This window comes from Artemia sp. Qi Xiang Cuo, chromosome 1, assembly GCF_049724085.1.
Source record: "Artemia sp. Qi Xiang Cuo chromosome 1, ASM4972408v1, whole genome shotgun sequence".
In the NCBI taxonomy this organism is placed as follows: domain Eukaryota; kingdom Metazoa; phylum Arthropoda; class Branchiopoda; order Anostraca; family Artemiidae; genus Artemia; species Artemia sp. Qi Xiang Cuo.
The window spans coordinates 105,933,774-105,957,313 of NC_142794.1; the positions used below are offsets into that span (position 1 = coordinate 105,933,774).

General features: G+C 34.6%; 1 protein-coding gene across 1 annotated transcript in view; it reads left to right on the forward strand.

The window, feature by feature from the left end:
* Window positions 1-22,293, forward strand: part of Ssu72 (Ssu72 CTD phosphatase) — a 62,122-nt gene extending 39,829 nt beyond the window's left edge. The window contains exons 3-5 of the mRNA XM_089088464.1: window positions 5,961-6,100; window positions 10,710-10,828; window positions 22,108-22,293. Of these exons, the coding sequence (XP_088944590.1) occupies window positions 5,961-6,100; window positions 10,710-10,828; window positions 22,108-22,209 (361 nt within the window). The 3' untranslated portion in view covers window positions 22,210-22,293. The remainder of the gene's footprint in view (window positions 1-5,960; window positions 6,101-10,709; window positions 10,829-22,107) is intronic.
* The last annotated feature ends 1,247 nt before the right edge of the window (window positions 22,294-23,540 follow it).

Genomic DNA, 23,540 nt, shown 5'->3' on the forward strand with positions numbered 1-23,540 from the left:
AGATCTTAAGCAGAACTGGCCAGCCATGACAAAAACCACCAATAGAGAAAAAAAACTCAATGAGAAAAAAACGACAAATGAGACTGCGGCCAGTGGAGTGAAAAGATAAAAAATATAAAAAAACGCGGATATTTTGCATGTATCAAAACAAGGCGTTTTCAGCACAAGAGATACACAAGAAGAACAAGATAAAAAAACAAACTGAAGCAAAAAATAAATAAAACTTAAAAAAAAAAACAAATATGTTTCTCTTGTACTGAAGACGCCTTGTTTTGGTACAGGCGAAATATCCACGTTGTTTTAAATTTTTCATCTTTTCTTTCTACGGGCCACAGCCTCGTTTGTTGTTTTTTTTTCATTGAGTTTTTTCTCTCTATTGGTTTTTTGCCCCTGATTTGGTGAAGCTCTTAAGGAACAGGGTTCTATTGGTGATAGGTTGAGAGCTGATCGAGGCCGCTCATTGCGTACGTCTGAAAATATTGAAAATTTGCCGCGTAGCAAGGAGTAATATCCAATCTCATCGTTGAGTACGTGATATCATTTGACTTTGTCCCACGATTATGTAACATTGCTTGACATTATGTTTCATATTCGGTTTAATTCTGACTTGGATCAGAGTTGAAAAAAGGATGGTTTCTTTTACGTCAGCTGAAACCAATAACTTAAAACAGCCTTATCTAATATGGGTATTTATGGCTATTAAAATAGCCTTATCAAAAATGACTTAAAATGGCCTTGTCTAACTTAAATCTATATAAAATTTAATCAACGTAAAGCATGGTTTAAGTACAATATCTGAATAAGTAACTGCTTGGGAATTAAGACTATTAAATGTATGTTCCGATACGAGTCGATTTTTTGGAAATAATGTTGGTGTTCAATTTTAGATATTTATTCCAAAAATTTATTCTGTTCCAAGAAATTTTCTATTGAGATTTTGGGAATTTCGCTTTCTGTCAGATGTATCGGCCATAATTCAAAGAGTAACGCCTCTTGGTCTGTTTTGCTTGACGAAGTTTGCCGTTTTACGTTAAATTTAGCAAAAGTCTACGACGGTGGCGCAGTTTTGGTAAATTACTATGCAAAGTTAGGAAGAACTGTGTTCTGCTTTCGGCTATCAAGTGCTACATATAGAAAACTACCCGACAACAAAATGCAACGAATAAACTATCACTACAGGAGGTGGATGTGGGCAAATATAAAAGTCAACAAATGGTACGAAAAGAAGACGAACTAAGCCTCTTCTTATTTGTGTTTTAATGCCTTCACCAATATTCGGTATCAAGAGGTTACAGTGGCTAAAATAATATCAATAGCAGTATAGTAATAAATAGATAATATTTATAATATATAAATAAAGTAAATTATTATAAAAACATATATTTAAAAAAGCCTGTTCTTTGATTAATGAATATGCTAACCTTTTTTATTGATTTCTTATTGAAAACCAAGCCTCAAATATGCGCATTAAATTAGAGCAAAAGGAAGGGAATCCATACTTTTTAGAACATAGTCTTAAAATATAGAAAGTAGATTCGAAAAAGGATTCTCTTCTCAGAGGACTCATTGTAAATTATATGCCCTAAAATAACCCTTTTTGTATTGCGTAACTGCCTATCAGCCTGATTCTAAAGTAAAAATTTCTTATATGTGTGTTTTTATGGGTTTCTGCTAATTCCATGTGGATTACTTGCATTGGGAAGTGGGGAACTCTATTTTTTTAGAATCTAAAAACTAAACAACAGGCGGAAAGTCTGAAAAAATATTGGGGGAAGGAAAATTTCGCTTACTTTAAATACGTATTTTGCTCTGCACTCAGGAATGAAAGAGATAGGGATGCTCCTTACCTCCAGGTTGCAAGATTGTTCATGTAATTCCTCATGTCAATATAGTTAGCTCATTTTTTGCACTTTTTTAAAAGTTGTCACTTCTCCCCCGAAGAGAACTCTTGATTCTATGCCAAATCAAAATGACGTGTTTGGTTTCCCAAGTATTTATTGGTATTCACAGACTGGTAATCGTAATTTTCAGGTAAATTGGTCATTTCAAGCCTTCTTTAACTGATATTTGGTTTAAGAAAATAATATTGACCCGGTTAAAGCATATATTTTGCAAATAAAGACAGTTGAAAAATAGAGCATAAAGAGACACTAAACCAAAAACATATGGTAAAGATACGCTGACAATACTTTTCAGAGGGGAGTTAAAAATCTTCTAAAAAAAAATCCTGCAGCATGCACGCCATCTAAAAATTTTAGAATTATTTTTCCTCTGCTCTTAAAATCTATAACAAAATATTTTGCGGAAATTTCACAGGAAGAAAACATGAAATTTTTGGAACCCCATTGAACTGGCTAAGTAGGCGAATTTTCTAATTCTATTTTCACATTGACTTTCATGTGGTGTTTCAAAGTTTTTAGAAGAATTCGCGAGTAGCAGGAGAAATTGGAAACAAAGCAATTTTTAAACTTACCTTTAGAAACGGTATATAATTTTGTAAGGCCTTAGACTGGTTCAGAGATCTGTCTGCGTTCTCAGAACAATGAAGGAGTAGTGGGGGATAGTATAGTATTCCCTATTTTAGTATTTATAGCTAAAGTTCTTTAGGCCTGGAACTTTATAGATGCTCCTTTCAAATTTCTCGCTATTATGAATAGCGTTATTACAAATTCTAACTCCTGACTGGACAAACGATTTCGCTTGTATTTTAAAACTGTCCTATAGAAGAAAACAAAAATTTTTTCTAAAAAAGTAAGCCATCGTGTCTTTTTGGAGGGATACATAGTCCTAGAAGATTTCAAATTTATAAAAACCAATTCACTTTCTAAAAAACTAACGCAAAATGAAACCAAATTTCATCATTTCTGAAATGACCTGAATTGGAGGCTTTTAAAAATAGGGGGCAGGGACTACTTTATTGGAGTTTCAATGGATAAACAATACGACACTTATCAATACGAGAAGCACAGTAAGATGGTGATTATGACTGACTTTTTACTATTAGAAACAATGAGATGATATAAGCTGATTAAGTGGATTAGTTTAACATAATAGGAAGTGCTATAGTAATATCACCCCCCCTCCAGCTAATTAAATCTGTTTGTAGAATCCTCTGAGCTAGTATCAAATCTTACAAAATTGAACTCTGTTTTTGAGGTAGAAGACGAGAAATTGTAATCATCCACAGTACTTCTCAGTTTTTGGGTCTTGCTGAGCTTTCAACCGTAGGATGACATAGAAAACCATATATAGAAGTCAAGCTATAAATGTAATTGGCCTATTAACGTATTAGGGTAGCAAGATGATGCCAAAATGCTTTCTTCTCGTGAATGCTTCTTTCATAGAGACGGTTTTATTTTTGGTGTTTATCGTTCTAATTGTCAGTTAGGTTGTCAACCTAATTGTCAACTACATTTTCTAGTATTACATTGCTCATTTTTAATAATTTTGTTCATGCCATGTTTATTGAATGATATAGATTTAAAAAAGACTGCAATTTTGAAAAAAAAGTATATATTATAAAACAGAAATAAGAAAAGCAGTATATTTTAAGGCCTATTCCTATGTTAGGACTCTGTGCAAGTGTTGTCCAGCTAATAAAATAAGTATAAATAACTATTTCTTAGGCAAGCAAATAATTTATAAATAAAATATTGTCCCTCTGCTAAAGTTCGTCAGCTTACCCTTTCAGTTATGACTTCTTTATTTCTATCTGTAGGGTAAATTCAAAGATCAGATCTAGGGCAGAACAAAAACCTTTTCTCTGCTTACCCTTGAGCAAATATTAAATATAACTTTTAATAGGAAAAAATATACCAACTTGATTTTAAATGCAATCTAGGTTAAAGAAAATCTAAACAATAGAAACCATAAAATCTGGACTTCCTCCAGGGATTAATTGACTATATCTCAGCTTCATCAGGCAGTACCTAATTATTCTTGTATATCCCGCTTTTCAGCTTTGATCGATACCAAAAGAAAAAAAAAACATTAAATTTTCATTATTTGCCTAAAGTGTAAAATCTTGTTCCAACCATGTTGAAATACCTGACGATGGCTCTGAGCCAGAGGTAGTTTTTTACTCAGGGGTAGGGGCTAAATGTAAAATTTGTCGCCCATTGCTGTACCATCGATACTTTAAATATTACCATTTCCCCCCCAAAATATTACAATTTAAGCTTGTTTTGCCGCCGCTCGGGGTAGTTGTCCACTCTAGCCTCCCCTAGATCTGGCCCTCTGATGGTGGCGAAATGGGAAGACTTCCCACTTTTCCTAAAGAGGCCTGCCATTCCTTGGGACTTCCTTAGAGATCTTGAAATTTCAGTTCTGAGCGGGGGTGTTAGCAAATGTCAACATAATTAAACTATATATATATATATATATATATATATATATATATATATATATATATATATATATATATATATATATATATATATATATATATATATATATATATATATATATATATATATATATATATATATATATATATATATATATATATATATATATATATATATATATATATATATATAACTGTTATGCCTAAAGCTCATGTGACATTTTCACGCTTTTAAAGTAAGAGCCAAAAAAAGTTTTCTAAGCTGTTCTCAAAGGGATAATTGGCAGAGTAACTTAGATCAGGAGGATTGAGGTGAGGTGCAATTGAACATTTATCGCCTTACTGATGCTCGCTTTGAGCATAGCTCAGAAAAACTTTTTTGACAATTATTTCAAAAATTTGGAAACGTTAGGTACGATCTGTTGGTGTAACCGTAACAACATATATATTAAAATTATTCGGGATTTTTTTTTTTAATGTTTAATTTTCGTAAGTGGATCATAGATACTGCTCAAATCCCAAAGACAGCCCTACGCTGGAACGTTTTGGGATTGCATATTGAGTTTACTAAATTTACATTACGGATGGATGTATTACTAATCTTTCGTATCCTGGGATTTTTTGATCATTGAGATTTTCCTTACATAGATCTTGGACATTGCTAGATACTATCAGGGGCATTCCTCGGGAAAAAAGTTTTGGTTTTCAGCTGGTGGTGTTTGCCGTGTTGGCTATTAGGAGTTCGAAAATGTTTATTTCTTGTAACATTTCAAGACAAAATTCAGAGAACTAAAGTAAAAAAGACAATTTTTTTGTTTTAAATTAACAGAGCAGCTTCTTATGTGATTCATGTACAAGGCTAACAGGTTCGTAAGCAGAAAATTTTTCAGGGGGGGGGGGCGATAACAAAAAAGAAAAATTCCTTGATAATTCGAATGAGAATCCAGGAAAGCCTCGTATTTTGGCTGAGATTCACCCACTTCACCCTATTTTGAGATATACTTGCATGGATATTTTTTTCCAGTTTTAGAAACGGAAATGTTTATTTTTAAACATTTTTTTTAACGTATCTATTCTATTTACCTTTTAACAGATTTTAGCATGAAAGAAATTTCCAGGAAACTTCTGGAAATTATTTGTAGATGTTCTGCGTATGACAGTGCTCCTTTTGTAGTAGCACTCCTCTTAACGATGCTCCCCTTTCAGTGGCCTTATTAGACATTCATCAGGATAGGGATACTAGAAAGATGTTAATTTGAATTATAAGTTTTTTTCATTTAGATTTGAGAAACTCATTGAGGCAAAATTGATTCATCCAGTTTGTATTCATGGAAGTTCAGTAACTGGAGCTGCACAAGAATGTGACTTTGATTTATATTTTTTTTTTCAGACTCTAGGAATGTATCAAGTTAAAATTCGGTTATTTCTCAATTTAGAGAAATCAATTTTCTAAGGCATATTTCTGGGTTTTTGCTATGTTTTCTTTTTGAAGATGTACAGATTTTGATCTAGAACATCATTATTTATTTATTTTTATCGCAATCGTGTTTGTTTATTTAATTTTGTTGTCATTTCGGTTTTTACCATCAACTTTTCCTTGACTCAAGTTCTATAGATATACCCGCAATGGAATATTAAATATGTTGGACAGAAACAGAAGAATAAAGGAATGTCCCGAAAGATTTCAGAATGAAAAAGACAAGTTTGACATCGTCATCACCTGCGAAGAACGAGTTTATGATCAAGTTATAGAATGTGAGTCTCCTGTCTAATTTAGAATTCTTTTTTGGCTCTGTTTTCGAAGATGAACCTATAGTTCAATCGTACTCCATCCAAGCCCTAATGCCTGAGTACAGCCATAGGCTAAACACAAAGTGTCTGTTTTATTGATTAACATTCTTTTTGTGCTTATTTACCATAAACAGTGAGTTCAAAATCACAGGTTAATAACCTCCTAACTAAATCAATAAAAAAATTGTCCCTCTTTACGCTAAAGTTTCATAAGTGCTTCACTACTTTTATTGAAAGTTTTTCAGTGTAACAAATGTAGTTTGTTGGAAGTTTTGAATATGGATTACTTTCTTATTAAGATTAACTAGAAATTTTACTGTTTATGGGAATTTTTGCATCAATGAACCCTTCTATACTTGAGGCATCATAGGGTTAAAAACTTTAGCTTGAGGAGCAAGGGCTGGAAAGGAGGGCTCAGATACGCCCTGAGCCGTTCCTTGGGTTGGTGGTGCCCAGGAAAACATTAATTAAAGTACCCCCTCCAGACTCAGATGTAAAAAAAAGAGCAAAATCAAAGTGAAAATTGAAGCAAAGTTGCCAATTTCCCAATTTCGGCTCCCAAGCTATAGTGCCCAGGGCAACTGCTCCGGTCCCCCCTCCCCTAGGAAGGGCTCTGGATACACCTCTTGTAGTCTTTACACGTTAACTTGTTTTCGAATTAAATCTTATTTTCAGCTCAAAACAGCACACATTTTTCATAACAATGCTTAGAGAAAAAGCGTTCATTTAGGTCTGTTGACTTTTCAAAATGAAACATAATCTAAAATAAGGGAAGGGAATAAGTCCCATTCTCTTTAGATCTAAGTTCAGCTTCCTATGAAACTGCTTAAGATTGTTCCCCAGCCCCATATTGTATTCTGCATTCTGGATTGATAGACATTTGTATTCTTCTATGTCAAAGGAGGCAATAGTTTTAAGTCGGGACAAAATACTTAAAATGAGCACTTTGCCGTGGCTTCATCTTTCCTGTGAGTTAAAAGGGCAACGTGTCTTTAAACTTAGCTTTGAATGATTCATCTTTTGACGGTCTTTGACGAACGGTTCGACAGTATTACCCTGGTGAACAAAGCACATGCTTGACCATCCTTCTTAAGAAGTCACCCACATTCAAAATCTTTGTAAGAAAACGGATTTTATCGTTGCATATATTTTAATAAAAAAAATGTGTTATGATAATTTTGTCTTCCATTGATAAGGTCACTCTTCATCCACAGTTTCCTAGTAGAACCGTTTGTTTCTAGGGCACCCTAAAGTGTGAAGCAGGCTGTCTACTTTTTACTCAACCTACATTTTATCACTCTTCCTGAAATATTCAATTATAAACTAGAATTAAATAAACTCTCTAAAATAAAATAAGTTTTTATGGTTATTATTTCGACGTTTTTTAAATTAATTTCTCTGAACAAATATTTTGAGTCGGGAACACTTTAACCCATCTCTTTTCTGTCCAGAAAGTTCTATGAATATAGTTAAATATATTGCGCTTAAATATTTCCAATATCAATGGGGAAATGTCAGTTTGGAGCCCTCATTTGTGAATCACTTCTTGGAGCTTGACCAGCGTTTGTCATCTTCTGAAAGGCTGGGGCTGCCAGACCAGCCTCTACCAACATACCTGACAGACCTACATGGACCTGAAAAGGTATCTAGTATGCCCAGAAAGTTTAATACAGTTACAAGTTAAAGGTGTAATAGTGGTTTCATATTGGCTAATAGGGCAATAGCAGTGGTTTACATAAAATCTGTAGGAACATAAACATTTTATTTAAGTCTTTTAAGGAGTCACTGAATATAATTTGGGTCTTTATGCAGTAGGAAATTTTTGTGTTGGGAAGTTATTTTCTCACAAAATGGGGGAGTTTTCGCTCCATGATTCTTCAGAAATTCCCGACACACTATTTGCAATAGGGTAATACTGGCTAAATAACTTCCACTTTGAGATTGTGTACTAAATACTACATGTGGCTGTTTACAGGCGCCGAATCTGGGAATTTGTGGGAACGATGAGCATGTTAGTAACTAAGTATTAAGTATGTTTATTAAGCATCGAGTATTAGATTTTTTCACTGAAACTGTTTACAGTTTGAAAATTGTATGTATTAGTTTGATATCATCATATTATGCCTGCGATTTTACACAACGCCATTGTCCCTTTAATGCTGGCACTAGCCATGGACAGGTAATTGTGGCCCAAAAGCTTGAAGTACAAACAATACTAAAATAAAGATATTTCTACTCCCTGGGACCCAGCGTATCTTTATTCATACCTGAAAACCCTTATTTTCTAAGATTTTAATTTTAAGGGCTTGGCACATGTAATTTTTTTTGGAATAGATTTACCAAATTGGTGCCAATTTACAAAGAAAACGGTACTGATTTGACTTTGAAAACTTTTCTAGTTTTTGGGGCCAATTTACAAAATGAAATAAATTTTTAATTAAATAAAATTTTTAAAACAATACAAATCTTAATAATAAAAGACATTAATAATAATAACACATGAACTAAATAATAAATTGAGGTCAATCATGCAACTATAGATAGCCGGCAGTTGACTAATGGTGCCCTTGATGTTTAGTTTTGAAAAATGCCATCCAAAGGGCAATGTTTTTTGGCTTCTATCGTTTGCCCACTGAGCTGCTGAAATTGGTGCCCAAAAAAGCTACATGTCCCGGCCCCTCTAGTTATTTCAATCCACAAATCTCTAGTGTAGCGTCACGTTTTCGCCAGTGTTGCCACGTTGCACAGGGAGAATAAATAAGCAAAGATAATTAGCAAACTCTGACAATGTTTTTCATCTTTGAACTTTCCAACATTAGCAATCTGTTGATTTCTAAAGAAATATTCCTGATTTCTCCTTGTTTTTAAGATGTATGATCGTGTTTGTTCTGATTCAACCAGTTCAACCAATCAAATTTGAATATCGATGTTTATTTAATTTTATATCAACTATTGACAAAAAAACTTAAAATAAAAACTTCCCCCCTCCCAAATTCCACAGTATCATATGGAGGAGGGATAACCAAACAAATCCACAAAAGAAGAAAAATAATGATAATTAACACTAACCTCAGAAGGGGCTCAAAAAACAAAACTTAATTACAACATCATGTACCTTGCTATCACTACCTTAACACTCAACTCCTTCCTTAACACACACCAATCAAAATAAAAAACTAAATTTAATTATTTAATACCATTTTAATCTGTCAATGACAGATTGCTAAAGATTGCCCTTTTCGGCCGACCGTCTAGGGCTAAACGCAAATCAGATTGTCCGCGGTTGAGGTGGGAGGAAGTCATTGAAGAAAGATTTAAGGGAAATGAAAACTTCCGGGGAGGGTGTAAAGGGGTAGGCTTTCCTTCGATTGGGATGGAGGATGAGCGTGTGTAGCTGTGTTGGCCTCAGATGGCTTGGTGCTGTGGTGAGTTGTTAGTAATTGTAGTAGCAACTATGCATCCTATTAAGTTAATTATTAAAGTCATATTTAGAATACAATCCATTCTTCAACAGCCTTTTACATTCTTTTAAGTAACTATTTTTAATATTCTCATGTAATATGATACCCATGGTACTTTAAGATCTTCGTGATTTTTACTTTCCAATAGTTTAATAAATATATGTATTTAGTGTTGAATAGCACTTACTGTGATAAGAATCAAAATGTCTTCAATGAACCTTTAAGTAGCTTCCGTTAGGTAATATCAATATGAAACCACTGTTTTGTCGGGCTGACAGTCTTTTTTTCATTTAGCCAAGTTGCTACACGCTGCCTAAACACCTATGCATGGAGGGATGAAAAAAATAGCCTATTTTTCCATGGTGCTCAATAAAAATTTGTGAAATTTTTAAAGAGTGAAAAAAAACTAATAGAAATTTTTTTTTCTTGAAACCTGCTAAATATTGGTTGATATTGGGTTGGAGTAGCATTTAGAAAAGTACTTGATTTTAGCTTTTAATAAAGTATCAAGGACAACGAGAAAGAACTGCGATTTTTAAGTCGGCTAAACGGAGATTTGTGCTACCATATATTTCTTAAAAATTGAAAAAATGTGGAATTCTATTCTTAATAAAAAAAAGACCTTCAAATGAAGTTGCACAGTTTTGGTGATAGTGAGTGCTAAATTGGAAAAAAAAATCGGGTAAACCATAGAATCAAATAAACTAAAAAGAAATGGCAAACAAATAGCGTAAAATTTTTTTAATTTTTAAGGTGTGTTTGTCACTGGGAATCAATAGATTACGAGTTTTTGAATTTATAGGGAGGAAAACCATGGTTAAATTTAACTAGTTAGTGTCGGTTATTTATTTTCAGCGTTTAACATAGCAACACTGACGAAAATGGGATACTTCCCTAAAAACTTCACAATTTTGAGACAACCAGAAGAAATATCTTGGATTCTGCAGTTTTCACGTAAAAACAGACGTAAATTAGGTCCAGGAGACAAAATTATTTTTATTTTAATGTTTCTTGGTACTTGAACCATGTCTTGGTACTTTTACGTTTGCTCCAGGACGTACTTGCAACTTTATATGCCAGTTCTTGTCAACCTCAAAGAACCTCTTTTCTAGACCTGGAATCACAAGAAAGTGAATTCACAAAACCGGTGCATGTTATCAACATTGATATCCAAGATAATCACGAAGAGGCAACACTAGGCGCCTTCCTTATAAATGAACTTGCAAATATGGTAAGCTCCTTTTTCTTCTTTTTAATTTTCCTTTTTTTAATTTTCCTTTTTCCTCTTTTTAATTCTTTTTCCTTTTTTTAATTCTTTTTCCTCTTTTTAATAGGCTTTATTCTGATATTGTTCTAATGCAAGGCGCGTTTGAATCAATTGGCTTGTTTATCAAATTTTACAAATGTGTTGATATCCAGCGGAAAAATTGGATATCAAAGACATATATTATAAAATTATAAATATATGTCACCTATTATAAAATATATTATTATATTATATATATATAATAATATATTATTATATTGTAAACGTATAAAAGTGAAAGAGGAACAAATTGATTAATTAGTTTTGTAGTAATAATAACAACTAGACTGTTTTTAAAAACTAATTTAGGTAACATTAAACTTAATATTTGGAGTTAGCATAGAAATTCGATTCTTTTGATGTATCTGTTTTTGTCAAAATTTTTTTTTTTAGAGTTTTGGTTACTATTAAGCTGAGTTGTTCCTTGTTTAAAATTCTTTACCACGAATTGTTTGAAAATTGTTTTAATGGAGTTGGAATTTGAAAAAAAAGAAAGCTGAGTTAGTTTCAAACGCAACATTTTAAGATTATCATTTTCCACGACACAGTTTTATATCAAAGGATTCACGAAAGTGTTGATCTCAAATCAAATGCCGATAACAAATTTCTTAGGGCTTCTGACCTCGTTGATGTTTTCATAAACCTGAGGCTGATATCGTAATTTGGAACCTTATAAGTGAAAATCTTGAAATTATGTCTAAAAGGGTTCTAATTTCCATCAAAGTTGGTATTTATGGGTTTTGAAAAATTGACTCATCTTCTATAACCCATTGCGCACTTTGTAAACTTTTCTCCTTCTTCGTATAGAACAAATGATTGTAGAAAGATGGAAGACGGTCCATTCGATCGCTGGTCCTAAGATGTAGTGACCTTTTTAAGGGACAAAACAGACAAAGGGAAGTGCCGTCTCGTCACGCTTTTTGCCCTGGGTGTTGCTGCAATCGATTAACATTTCAGTTTAGTTATTTTTATCAAATTAAAAAGTTATAAAAATATGCCTGCAAGGGCAACATTATTGAGGCAGCCCCTAAAGGGTACTGAATTTTGCAAATGCCCTTTTTTAAGATAGAGGCTTTCTAAGTTAATTCTTTCTAAGTTAGATAGAGGCCATATTTTCCAATAAAAATTTTTATATTTTAACAATGGGCAACTTGCGTAACTTTCAGCCCTTACCCCGGGGGCTGAGTTTGTCACCCTCTGGAGGCATTATTATTTGACTATTTTGAGCAAAATAGCCATCTCAAAGTTTTGATCGGATGGATTTGGACAACAAAAGGGGTGGGGGAATCGTTGCCCTCTGACCACTTTTGACTCTTAAAAAGAGCACTAGAAATTTGGATTTTTAATTGAATGAGCCCCCTACGAAGTTTACACAACTACCTTTTCTATGAAAAACCTTATATATTACCAATGGGCAACTTGCATAACTTATAGCCCTTGCCCTGGGAGCTGTGGGGAGTTTTGTCAACCCTGGAGGCACAGTTACATGGCCTTTGGACTATTTAAAAAAAAGCTATATAAAATTTTGTTTGGATACATTTGGGGGGAAAAGGGTGTGGTGGGGGGTCTGGTTGCTGGCCACTTTTGACTTTTAAAAAGGCACTAGAACTTCGGATATCCAATCAAATAAGCCTCTTCCAAAGTTTAAACGACTACCCCTTCAATGAAAAGCCTTATATGTTAACAATAGGCAACTTGCATAACTTACTGCCATTGCCCTGGGGGGGGGGGGTATTGTCAACCCCGGAGGCATAGTTATCTGACTTTTGGATTATATTGAATATATATCAAAATTTATATCGGATGCATTTGGGAGAAAAGGGCGTTTGGGTGGGGGGGGGGGCTGATTGCCCGCCCAATCACTTTTGACTCTTAAAAAGGGCACTAGAACTTCTGATTTTCAATCAAACGAACCCTCTCCGAAGTCTATAAGACCACTCCTTCCATATAAAGTGCCTCGGGTAAAATAATAAATAAAACAAAATACATTGAAGCCTTGTGGTCGTTCACTATAAGGAACGCCATGGCGTTGCCTACTGATATCACAAGGAGAATAATTGAAATTTACGATTGACCACCCAAAATGAAATACTTTTTTCAATACTAAGCAGTGGAAGGAATTAATTCTAAAGATGGATCTAAACATTTATGTGAACGGACATCCCAAAAATGAAACACTAAAATTTTTGATTTGTGTGGAAAATAAAAATGTTGCTACTTTGTGGAGCTAATTATTTTTGATTTGCTTATTAATAGAGTTATCCAGAGTGATAATTAACTTTAGTCGTTATCTATAAATAATATGAATAAGGAAGCATATAAATGACGCGCTGATAAGTCTAAGTATTCCGTTTCACTTTCGAATCCTTTTTATTTTGGTGCAGTAGTACTTTGCTTGAACTTCTTTTTTAAGAAAGTGAAAACATCAAATTTAGTAATTATTAAGGTATTAATTTGATTTCATTAGGAATTAATTGTTTATCATGATGACGCTTATTAGATTATGGGATGATGTAAATAAAGTTTTAAGAGATTAACCCTAAATTTTTTATTGCTGCAACCCCGCCCCCAACCCAAATTTTTTTATTATTCCCCCTACCCCTCCAAAAAAATTCATGTGTATGTGCCAATGTGAAGGTAACATTGTTCTTGTCAATACAGGAAGTTAGATTTGTGGTTGACCTACTAGCGAGTCAAAAGCTTACGCAGAGTTCTCTTTTCCTTTCCTATCTATGGCTTTAATTCTAAGGAGCGCGGCAAAGGCTGTGTCAGACGGCAAGACTCTCATAGATTTTGGTTATTTCGAAAATTTAAGTGTCTTAGCTAATTTAGCTGGTAAAATAGTGAGTTTTGGAAGATTTAAGGGTCCAAAATGCGAAAGCAGGTTTGAAAAGTAAGCTAGAAGTCACTTGGATTCTGAATGAAAGGGATGAGGGCATAATTTTAGGATCTGAGGAAGTTACCTATATTGAATGCTTCCCTTAGCTATGAGCTTTATCAGCAGGGAAAGTTGATGGCGTGAAAACGTCAAAGTACAACTTAAATGAAAGGGAAATACTGAGAAACTGGTAAAACTTTTTATAAGACACTGTCTTAAAGACAGTGAGCTTTGCAAGGAAAAAAGGTCATAATTCATCGAAAATTTTACCGGTTTTTCAATATTTTCAGCTAATTTTAATTATAAAAATAAGCTGTGAGGTAAAAGCTGTGGGCAATGAGGTTCAAGAATTTATTTAATAAGTAAAAAAGTCAAGAACTAAGTCTTAGAACTAATATGAGAATAGTAGACCCATAAATCCTAATTTTGGCCATTTAGCTGTGGCCTACCAAAAAGCAGAATTTTCTCAAATAGTTTGGGAAGCGGTTGAAAAAATAGATCTGACAGGGCCTACTTGAGTAAGAGCGCTGAATGTAATTCTGAATAGATTAGGGTTGAGGAGGAGTGAGAACACCTATGTTGGCCTCTGGAGACCTGGAGATACGATAAACATTTAGCTAAAGATTGGGCAATTAATCATCATTTGTGGTGTTTACGTCATTTTCGTAATTTGTATAATTGCAATATTACATCATGTGTTATTTTTTATTTGTATTCTGTGCTATATAAATCATTGTGCTATATACACATGCTTTTCTATAATTTGTGATGTTAGATCATGAAGGGATAGCATATCTTTAGCGGTATTTACATCATTATTTCTATCCTATTTTATCGCCCCATTTATTTGTTTACTCAATGACTGCGTCATTCTTCAATCTCCAAAGTCAAAACAGAGCTCGATAGAGTTCGCATCGAGTAGCTAACGATCCCTATTATAGACGGACCATCAATTTATATTTGGTATTAAGAAGGGATAGCACATCTTTACCGGTATTTACATCATTATTACCATCCTATTTTATTGCCCTATTTATTTGTTTACTCAAAGACTGCGTCATTCTTCTATCTCCAAAGTCATAACGGAGCTCGTTAGAGTTGGCATCGAGTAGCTAACGATCTTGATTATGGATGAGCCTTCAATTGATATTTGGTGTTAACAAGGGATATCACATCTTTATTGGTATTTACATCATTATTACCATCCTATTTTATCGCCCCATTTATTTGTTTACTCAAAGACTGTGTCATTCTTCAATCTCCAATGTCATAACAGAGCTCGTTAGAGTTGGCATCGAGTAGCTAACGATCTAAATTTTAGGTGGGCCATCAATTTATATTTGGTATTAAGAAGGGATAGTACATCCTTAGCTGTATTTACATCATTATTACCATCCTGTTTTCTCGTCCCATTTATTTGTTCACTCAAAGACTGCGTCATTCTTCAATATCCAATGTCATAACGGATCTCGTTAGAGTTGGCATCGAGTAGCTAACGATCTCGATTATGGATGGTTCATCAATTTATATTTGGTATAAAGAAGGGATAGCATATCCTTAGCGGTATTTGCATCATTATTACCATCCTATTTTATCGCCTCATTTATTTGTTTACTCAAAGACTGCGTCATTCTTCAATCTCCAATGTCATAACAGAGCTCGTTAGAGTTGGCATCGAATAGCTAACCATCCCGATTATGGATGGGTCATCAATTTATATTTGGTATTAAGAAGGGATAGAACATTCTTAGCGGTATTAGAGTTGGCATCGGTTAGAGTTGGCGTCGAGTAGCTAACGATCTCGATTATGGATGAGCCTTCAATTGATATTTGGTGTTAACAAGGGATATCACATCTGTATTGGTATTTACATCATTATTACCATCCTATTTTATCGCCCCATTTTTCTGTTAGTCAAAGACTGCGTCATTCTTTAATCTCGAATGTCATAACAGAGCTCATTAGAATTGGCTTCGAGTAGCTAACGATTCCGATTATGGATGGGCCATCAATTTATATTTGGTATTAAGAAGGGATAGCACATCTTTAGCGGTATTTATATCATTATTACCATCCTATTTTATCGCCCCATTTATTTGTTCACTCATAGACTGCGTCATTCTTCAATATCTAATGTCATAACAGAGCTTGTTGAGATGATAGCACTTCGTTAGCAATATTTACATCATTATTACCATCCTATTTTAACGCCTCATTTATTTGTTTCCTCAAAGACTGCGTCATTCTTCAATCTCCAATGTCATAACGGATCTCGTTAGAGTTGGCATCGAGTAGCTAACGAACTCGATTATGGATGGTTCATCAATTTATATTTGATATTAAGAAGGAATAGCACATCTTTAGCGGTATTTACATCTTTATTACCATCCTATTTTATCGCCCCATTTATTTGTTTACTCAAAGACTGCGTCATTCTTCAATCTCCAATGTCATAACAGAGCTCGTTAGAGTTGGCATCGAATAGCTAACCATCCCGATTATGGATGGGTCATCAATTTATATTTGATATTAAGAAGGAATAGCACATCTTTAGCGGTATTTACATCTTTATTACCATCCTATTTTATCGCCCCATTTATTTGTTTACTCAAAGACTGCGTCAGTCTTCAATCTCCAGTGTCATAACAGAGCTCATTAGAGTTTGCATCGAGCAGCTATCAATCCCGATTATGGATGGGCCATCAATTTATATTTGGTATTAAGAAAGAATAGCTCATCTTTAGCGGTATTTACATGATTATTACCATTCTATTTTACTGCCCCATTTATTTGTTTACTCAAAAACTGCGCCATTCTTCAATCTCTAGTGTCATAACAGCGGTTATGGTAACAATCTCTAGCAGTATTTACATCATTATTACCATCCTATTTTACTGCCCAATCTATTTGTTTACTCAAAGACTGCGCCATTCTTCAATCTCTAGTGTCATAACAGGGCTCACTAGAGTTTGCATCGAGTAGCTAACGATCCCGATTATGGATGGGCAATCAATTTATATTTGGTATTAAGAAAGGATAGCACATCTTTAGCGGTATTTACATCATGATTGCTATCCTGTTTTATTGCCCTATTTGTTTTTTTTACTCAAATACTGCGTCATTCTTCAATCTCCAATGTTATAAAAAAGCTCGTTAGAGTTTTCCTCAAGTAGCTAACGATCCCGATTATGGATGGGCAATCAATTTATATTCGGTATTAAGAAAGGATAGCGTATATTTAGCGGTATTTACATCATTGTTACCATCCTATTTTAACGCCCCATTTATTTGTCTACTCAAAGACTGCGTCATTCTTCAATCTCCAATGTCATAACAGAGCTCGTTAGAGTTGGCATTGAGTAGGTAACGATCCCTATTATGGATGGGCAATCAATTTTTATTTAGTATTAAGAAAGGATTGCACATCTTTAGCGGTATTTGCATCATTATTACCATCCTATTTTATTGCCCCTTTTATTTGTTTACTCAAAGACTGCGTCATTCTTCAATATCCAATGTCATAACAGAGCTGTTTAGAGTTGGCATCAAGTAGTTGACGATCCCGGTTATGGATGGACAATATATTTATTTTTGGCATTAAGAAAGGATAGTACATCTTTAGCTGTATTTACATCATTATTATCATCCTATTTTATTGTCCCATTTATTTGTTTACTCAAAGACTGCTTCATTCTTCAATTTCAATGTCATAATAGAGCTCATTAGAGTTTGCATCGAGTAGCTAACGATCCCGATTATGGATGGGCGATCAATTTATATTTGGTATTAAGAAAGGATAGCACTTCTTTAGCGGTAGTTACATCATTATTACCATCCTATTTTATTGCCCCATTTACTGGTTTACTCAAGACTGCGTCATTCTTCAATCTCCAATGTCATAACAAAGCTCGATAGAGTTGGCATCGAGTAGCTAACGATCCCGATTATGGATGGGCAATCAATTTATATTTGTTATTAAGAAAGGATAGCACATTTTTAGCGGTATTTACATCATTATTACTACCCTATTTCATTTCCCCATTTATTTGTTTACTCAAAGACTGCGTCATTCTTCAATCTCCAAAGTCATAACAGAGCTCGTTAAAGTTGGCATCGAGTAGCTAATGATCCTGATCAGTCAAACTCAAAACGAGCAGAAATTAATATGAGTAGGGCTCAAAACCCCTATGCCTTCCCAAGACCAGAACGTAATTTGCACTTTATTGAAAAAAAATATAATTGTTTTTACTTTTATAACTTTAATAAATCAATTAATATTAACATTTGAATACTGAATATAAGTTTATGTATATTAAACTGACAATGTACATTTACTTGTATTGTGTTCAGTAAAGTGCAAATTATTTTCTGGCCTTGGGAAGGCATAGGGGTTTTGAGCACTACCCATGTTAATTTTGCTCGTTTTGAGTTTGACTCGGTTATTTATTGTAATTTCTGTTCGTTTTGGGTTTTATTTATTTATCGATGCTGATTTGTGGTAGTTTTACCCTTGGTAGATTATTCCAGTTTATTGTTGCTCATTTTTGGTTTAATGGAGTTCTTTACTTTTTTTTTTTTTTAAAGTTATCTTGTGGAAAAAGTTTTTTTTTAAATTAATTTCTGGACATTTTATATTGACATATCCTTTTCAGGGAAGAAGAAAATACTACTTTAAATATTTTCGTTTTTTTAATAATTTATAGTTTGGCCTGCTATTTGTATGCTGGAGTAAATTATTTAGCAATTTTTAGCAACATACACCCTTTTAAAAATCTGAACACAAATAGAAGTGTTTAATTTAGTTTCATACCTCCTCTAGTTGACCTGAAATGGAAAACTTGATACCATTCGCAAAAAAAAATCTGTTTACTTTCTGTGATAGCTTGGATACACTTGCGCTATTTTGATTCCGTTAAATTTTAAGAGAAGAAGTAGCCCCGAAATTTTGAACATAAAACCCTCAGTCGTTCTTGGGATACTGCTGAAATGCCTTATTGGAAATTAGCATTAACACAGTGCATTTCGATTTAATCTTACGGCAACATTTTGTTTTAAAACATTGTGGGCAAATGGGAGGGTGGGCGTGGGAGGACGATTAGTTGACCTCCAAACACGTTCGACTATTAGAAAGGGCATTAGCCCTTTCTAATTTCAATCGAATGAGCCCTTTTCGAAGTTCCTAAGAAAAATCATTCGATACGAATTGCCTTAGTCTAAGCAAAAAAAAGAAAAAAATAATAATACATTGTACCCACATCGATCTTTACTATAAAAATATCAAGCCTTCCATTCACTTTCGACTATTAAAAAGGCCACCAAACCTTTCAATTTCCACTCGAATTAGCCCTTTTTGAGTTTCTACGACAACGCTTTCTATAAACACCTTATATGCCCCCAGGGCATAAATTATAACCCTTGCCCTTAGGGCTGTGAGGGGTTTGTCATCCTCAAAGACTTAATTTCCAGAACTTTCAACTACGTTAAAAAAATGGCTATCTCAAAATTTTGATTTGATGTGTTTGGGGAAATGGTGGGCGTAAGAGGGGCGGTATTCGCTCTCCAATTCCTTTCAGTTGTTAAAAAAGGCACTAGCCCTTTCAATTTCCAATCGAATGAGCCTTTTTGAAGTTCCTACGGCAACGCTTTCAACAAAAACCTTATATGCCCCCAGGGCATAACTTACTACCCTTGCCCTGAGGGCTGGGGGGAGCGGAGTGTCATCCTCAATGACCTAATTCCCAGAACTTTCAACTATGTTGAAGAAAATTGCTATCTCAAAATTTTGATTGGATGTGTTTGGGGAAATGGTGGGCGTGAGAGGGAGATTAGTTGCCATTTAATCACTTTCGACTATTAAAAAGGCACTAGCCCTTTCAATTTCAATCGCATAAGACTTTCTTGAAGTGTCTACGGCAACACTATCTATAAAAACCTTATATGCCCCAGGGCATAACTCACAACCCTTGACCTGGGGGCTGTGAGGGGTTTATCATCCTCAAAGACATAATTTCCAGACCTTTCAACTACGTTGAACAAAATGGCTATCTTAAAATTTTTATTGAATGTGTTTGGGGAAATGGTGGGCGTGAAAGGAGGGTTACTAGCCATCCACTCACTTTTGATTATTAAAAAGGGCACTAGCCGTTTCAATTTCCAATCGAATGATTCCTTTTTGAAGTTTCTACGACAACGCTTTCTAAAAAAAAACACCTTATATGCCCCAAGATCATAACTTATAACCCTTTCAATAAGGGCTGTGGGGGGGAGTGTCATTCTCAAAAACCTAATGGCCGGACTTTATTACTGAGAGAATCAAAATGGCTATCTTAAATTGGTTATAGTGTGTATTTTGGGAATCGATGGGTGTGACAGGGGTTTTAGTTATCCTCCTATCGCTTTTGAATATTAAAAAGGACACAAGTTTTTCTGATTTCCAATCGAACGACCACTTTTTGAAGTTTCTACAACGTCACTATCTATAAAAACCTTATATGCCCCCAGTGCCCCCTGGGCGTAACTTAAAACTCTTGCCCTGAGGGCTCTGAGGGGGTTATCATCCTCAAAGATCTAATCTCTAAAACTTTCAACTACGTTGAACAAAATGGCTATATAAAAATTTTGACTGGATGTGTTTGGGGAAAAGGTAGGCGTGAGAGGGGGGTTAGTTGCCCTCAAATCACTTTCGACAATTAAAAAGGGCACTAGACCTTAGAATTTTCAATCGAATGAACCTTTTTGCAAGTTTCTACGACAAAGGTTTCAATAAAAACCTTATATGCCCCCAGGGCATGACTTATAACCCTTTCCCTGAGGGCTGTGGGGGGAGTTCCATCATTTTATATATAATTTCCGGACCTTTCAACTAATTTGAACAAAATTGCTATCTCAAAATTTTGATTGGATGTGTTTGGATAAAGGGTGGGCGTGGAAGGGGTGTTAGTTGCCTTCCAATCACTTTCGACTATTAAAAAGAGCACTAGCCATTTCAATTTCCAATCAAATGAGCCCTTTTTGAAGTTTCTACGACGACGCTTTCTATAAAAAACCTTATATTCCCCCAGGGCATAACTTACAACCCTTGCCCTGAGGGCTGGGGGGTTTTCATCCTCAAAGACCTAATTTCTAGAACTTTCAACTACGTTGAAAAAAATGGCTATCTCAAATTTTGATTGTATGCGTTTGGGGAAAAGGTGGGCGTGAGAAGGGGGTTGGTTGCCCTCCAATCACTTTCGACTATTAAAAAGGGCACTAGCCCTTTGAGTTTCTAATCGAACGAGCATTTTTTGAAGGTTCTACGATAACGCTTTCTATAAAAAACCTTATATGCTCCCAGGGCATAACTTCCAACCCTTGCCCTGAGGGCTGTGGGGGAATATCCTCCTCAAAAATATAATTTCTACCTGAAATCAACTACGCTGAACAAAATAGCTATCGGAAAATTTTGATTGGATGTGTTTGGGGAAATGGTGGGCGTGGGAGGGGTGTTAGTTGCCTTCCAATCACTTTCGACTATTAAAAAGGGCACAAGCCCCTCCAATTTCCAATCGAATGAGCCCTTTTCGAAGTTTCTACGACAACTCCTTCAATACGAAGTATCCTGGTCTAAGACCAAGAAAAAAAAATACATTGTGCCCATATCGTTTCTTACTTAGGCAGCGCTATTTTGCTGCCTATCATTAAGAAGGGATAGCACATCTTTAGCGCTGTTTACATCATTATTACCATCCTATTTTATCGCCTCATTTATTTGTTTACTTAAAGACTGTGTCATTCTTCAATCTCCAATGTCATAACGGAGCTGGATAGAGTTGTCATTGAGTAGCTAATAATCCCGATTATGGATAGGCCATCAATTTATATTTGATATTCAGAAGGATAGCACATCTTTACTGGTATTTACATCATTATTACCATCCTCTTTTATCGCCTCATTTATTTGTTTGCTCAAAGACTGCTTCATTCTTCAATCTCCAATGTCATAACAGACCTCGTTAGAGTTGGCATCGAGTAGCTAACGATACAGATTATGGGTGGACCATCAATTTATATTTGGTATTAAGAAGGAACAGCACATCTTTAGCGGTATTTACATCATTATTACCATCCTATTTTATCGCCCCATTTATTTGTTTACTCAAAGACTGCGTCATTCTTCAATCTCCAATGTCATAACACAGCTCGCTAGAGCCAGCATGTAGTAGCTAACAATCCCGATTATGAATGGGCCGTCAATTTATATTTGGTATTAAATTTGCAATAATTTCATTCGAATTCTAAGTTTTTTTTCCAAATTTTGATTGAAAGTTTAATATTATTGTTTTTCTAGCTCATAGCGTGTGATGACATCGACAACGACATCGATGAACTCCTGCAAGATTTTGAGTCACATTGCAACCGCTCTATATTACATTGTGTGCAATTTTATTGATTTTCTAAATTGTGAAACGAATCGTGTATTTCTTGTAATTAAAAAATAATTCAGGATTTGTGATAATAAAATTTTTATGGTTTTCGAAAAAGTTAACCTCATTTTCTAAGGTTTTCGAGCAGAAATTTCATTTTTTTTTTATTTATTTTTTACGAGCACTTCTGAGCAATTGGCAATATTTTCTTAATAATGCATACAAGTCCAGTCGATATTATCTGTCATGAGTCAACCCAAAAATATCGATCATCCCTAAGGTTCTATGACTTTTTTTTTTTTTTTTTGGTCCAACGAGTGAGGTAAACCGTTATTTAAGAATCGCACTCTACCACCACTATCCCTTTATAGTACTATCAAAGCCATTAGTTTCGATGAAAGTCTTAAGTTTCTGCCACGGTGTAACTTACTATGGGAGAATTCAAGTTGGTAAACCGAAAGGTGATAGATGTCTTGTATCAGTACTGCTGTGTAGACTGCCACGTGTACTCGTACTGGGCAATCCGTTGTTTCGGAAAAGGAGCAAGAAATTTGTCGAAGTTAGGTTGACGTTAGGTCAATCTATTGTCATAAATCTTCACTTGCAGAAACCAATTGCCAAATTTCTTTTTGAGCATTACTCACTCTTTAACTATTAAAAGCTGTAGAACTTAAAGTAACTCTTAGATAAAAAAAAAAATAATATCTATGGCGGCAATAACTGAGACTTTGCTTCTGACTGAGGAGTTCAGTAATATTGCTGGCTGTAAGTTTTTCTGACCACAAGGACTGAAAGAGTCAATAGATCAGTTTATATTTATTTGTAATCTGATATTCTAGTCATAAGGTAAATTGGGTTCAATGTAAACCAAGTGATCTTGACTGCGACGTTCCCTGTTGGATTTTTGCAAGCGCATATTATACTTAATTTGCATAAAATAGACAGAAACTAGTTTCCTACCATAAAATCTCTCTCGGCAGTCTATGGGGTTCGAAAACACGATTTCAGTGGGATTTGCTTAAAACTTGACGCTAACACAAAAGCTCAGGCGTTTTATTCTCTGTGTTACGCAAAATATTTAGAGTCCCCCCCCCCCACAAAAAAAAACATTCATAAAAAGTGAATCTGGCGATTCATTCCCACATGGTTTCATTCCCACTTAGTCTTGCGCATCATTGTTGATGCTTAAGCTTGCTTAAGCTAATTTTTTGCGAGCTAAAGTAAAGTGTGATATTAAAAACAAAACGGACAGAAAACATCCTACAAAAGAAGGGCGTTGTTTTTCTGTTAATCTGACTTTCCAATACGGTAATATTTGACAAGTAGTTTATTTAAAAGTATTTTTGGAATGCAAGAA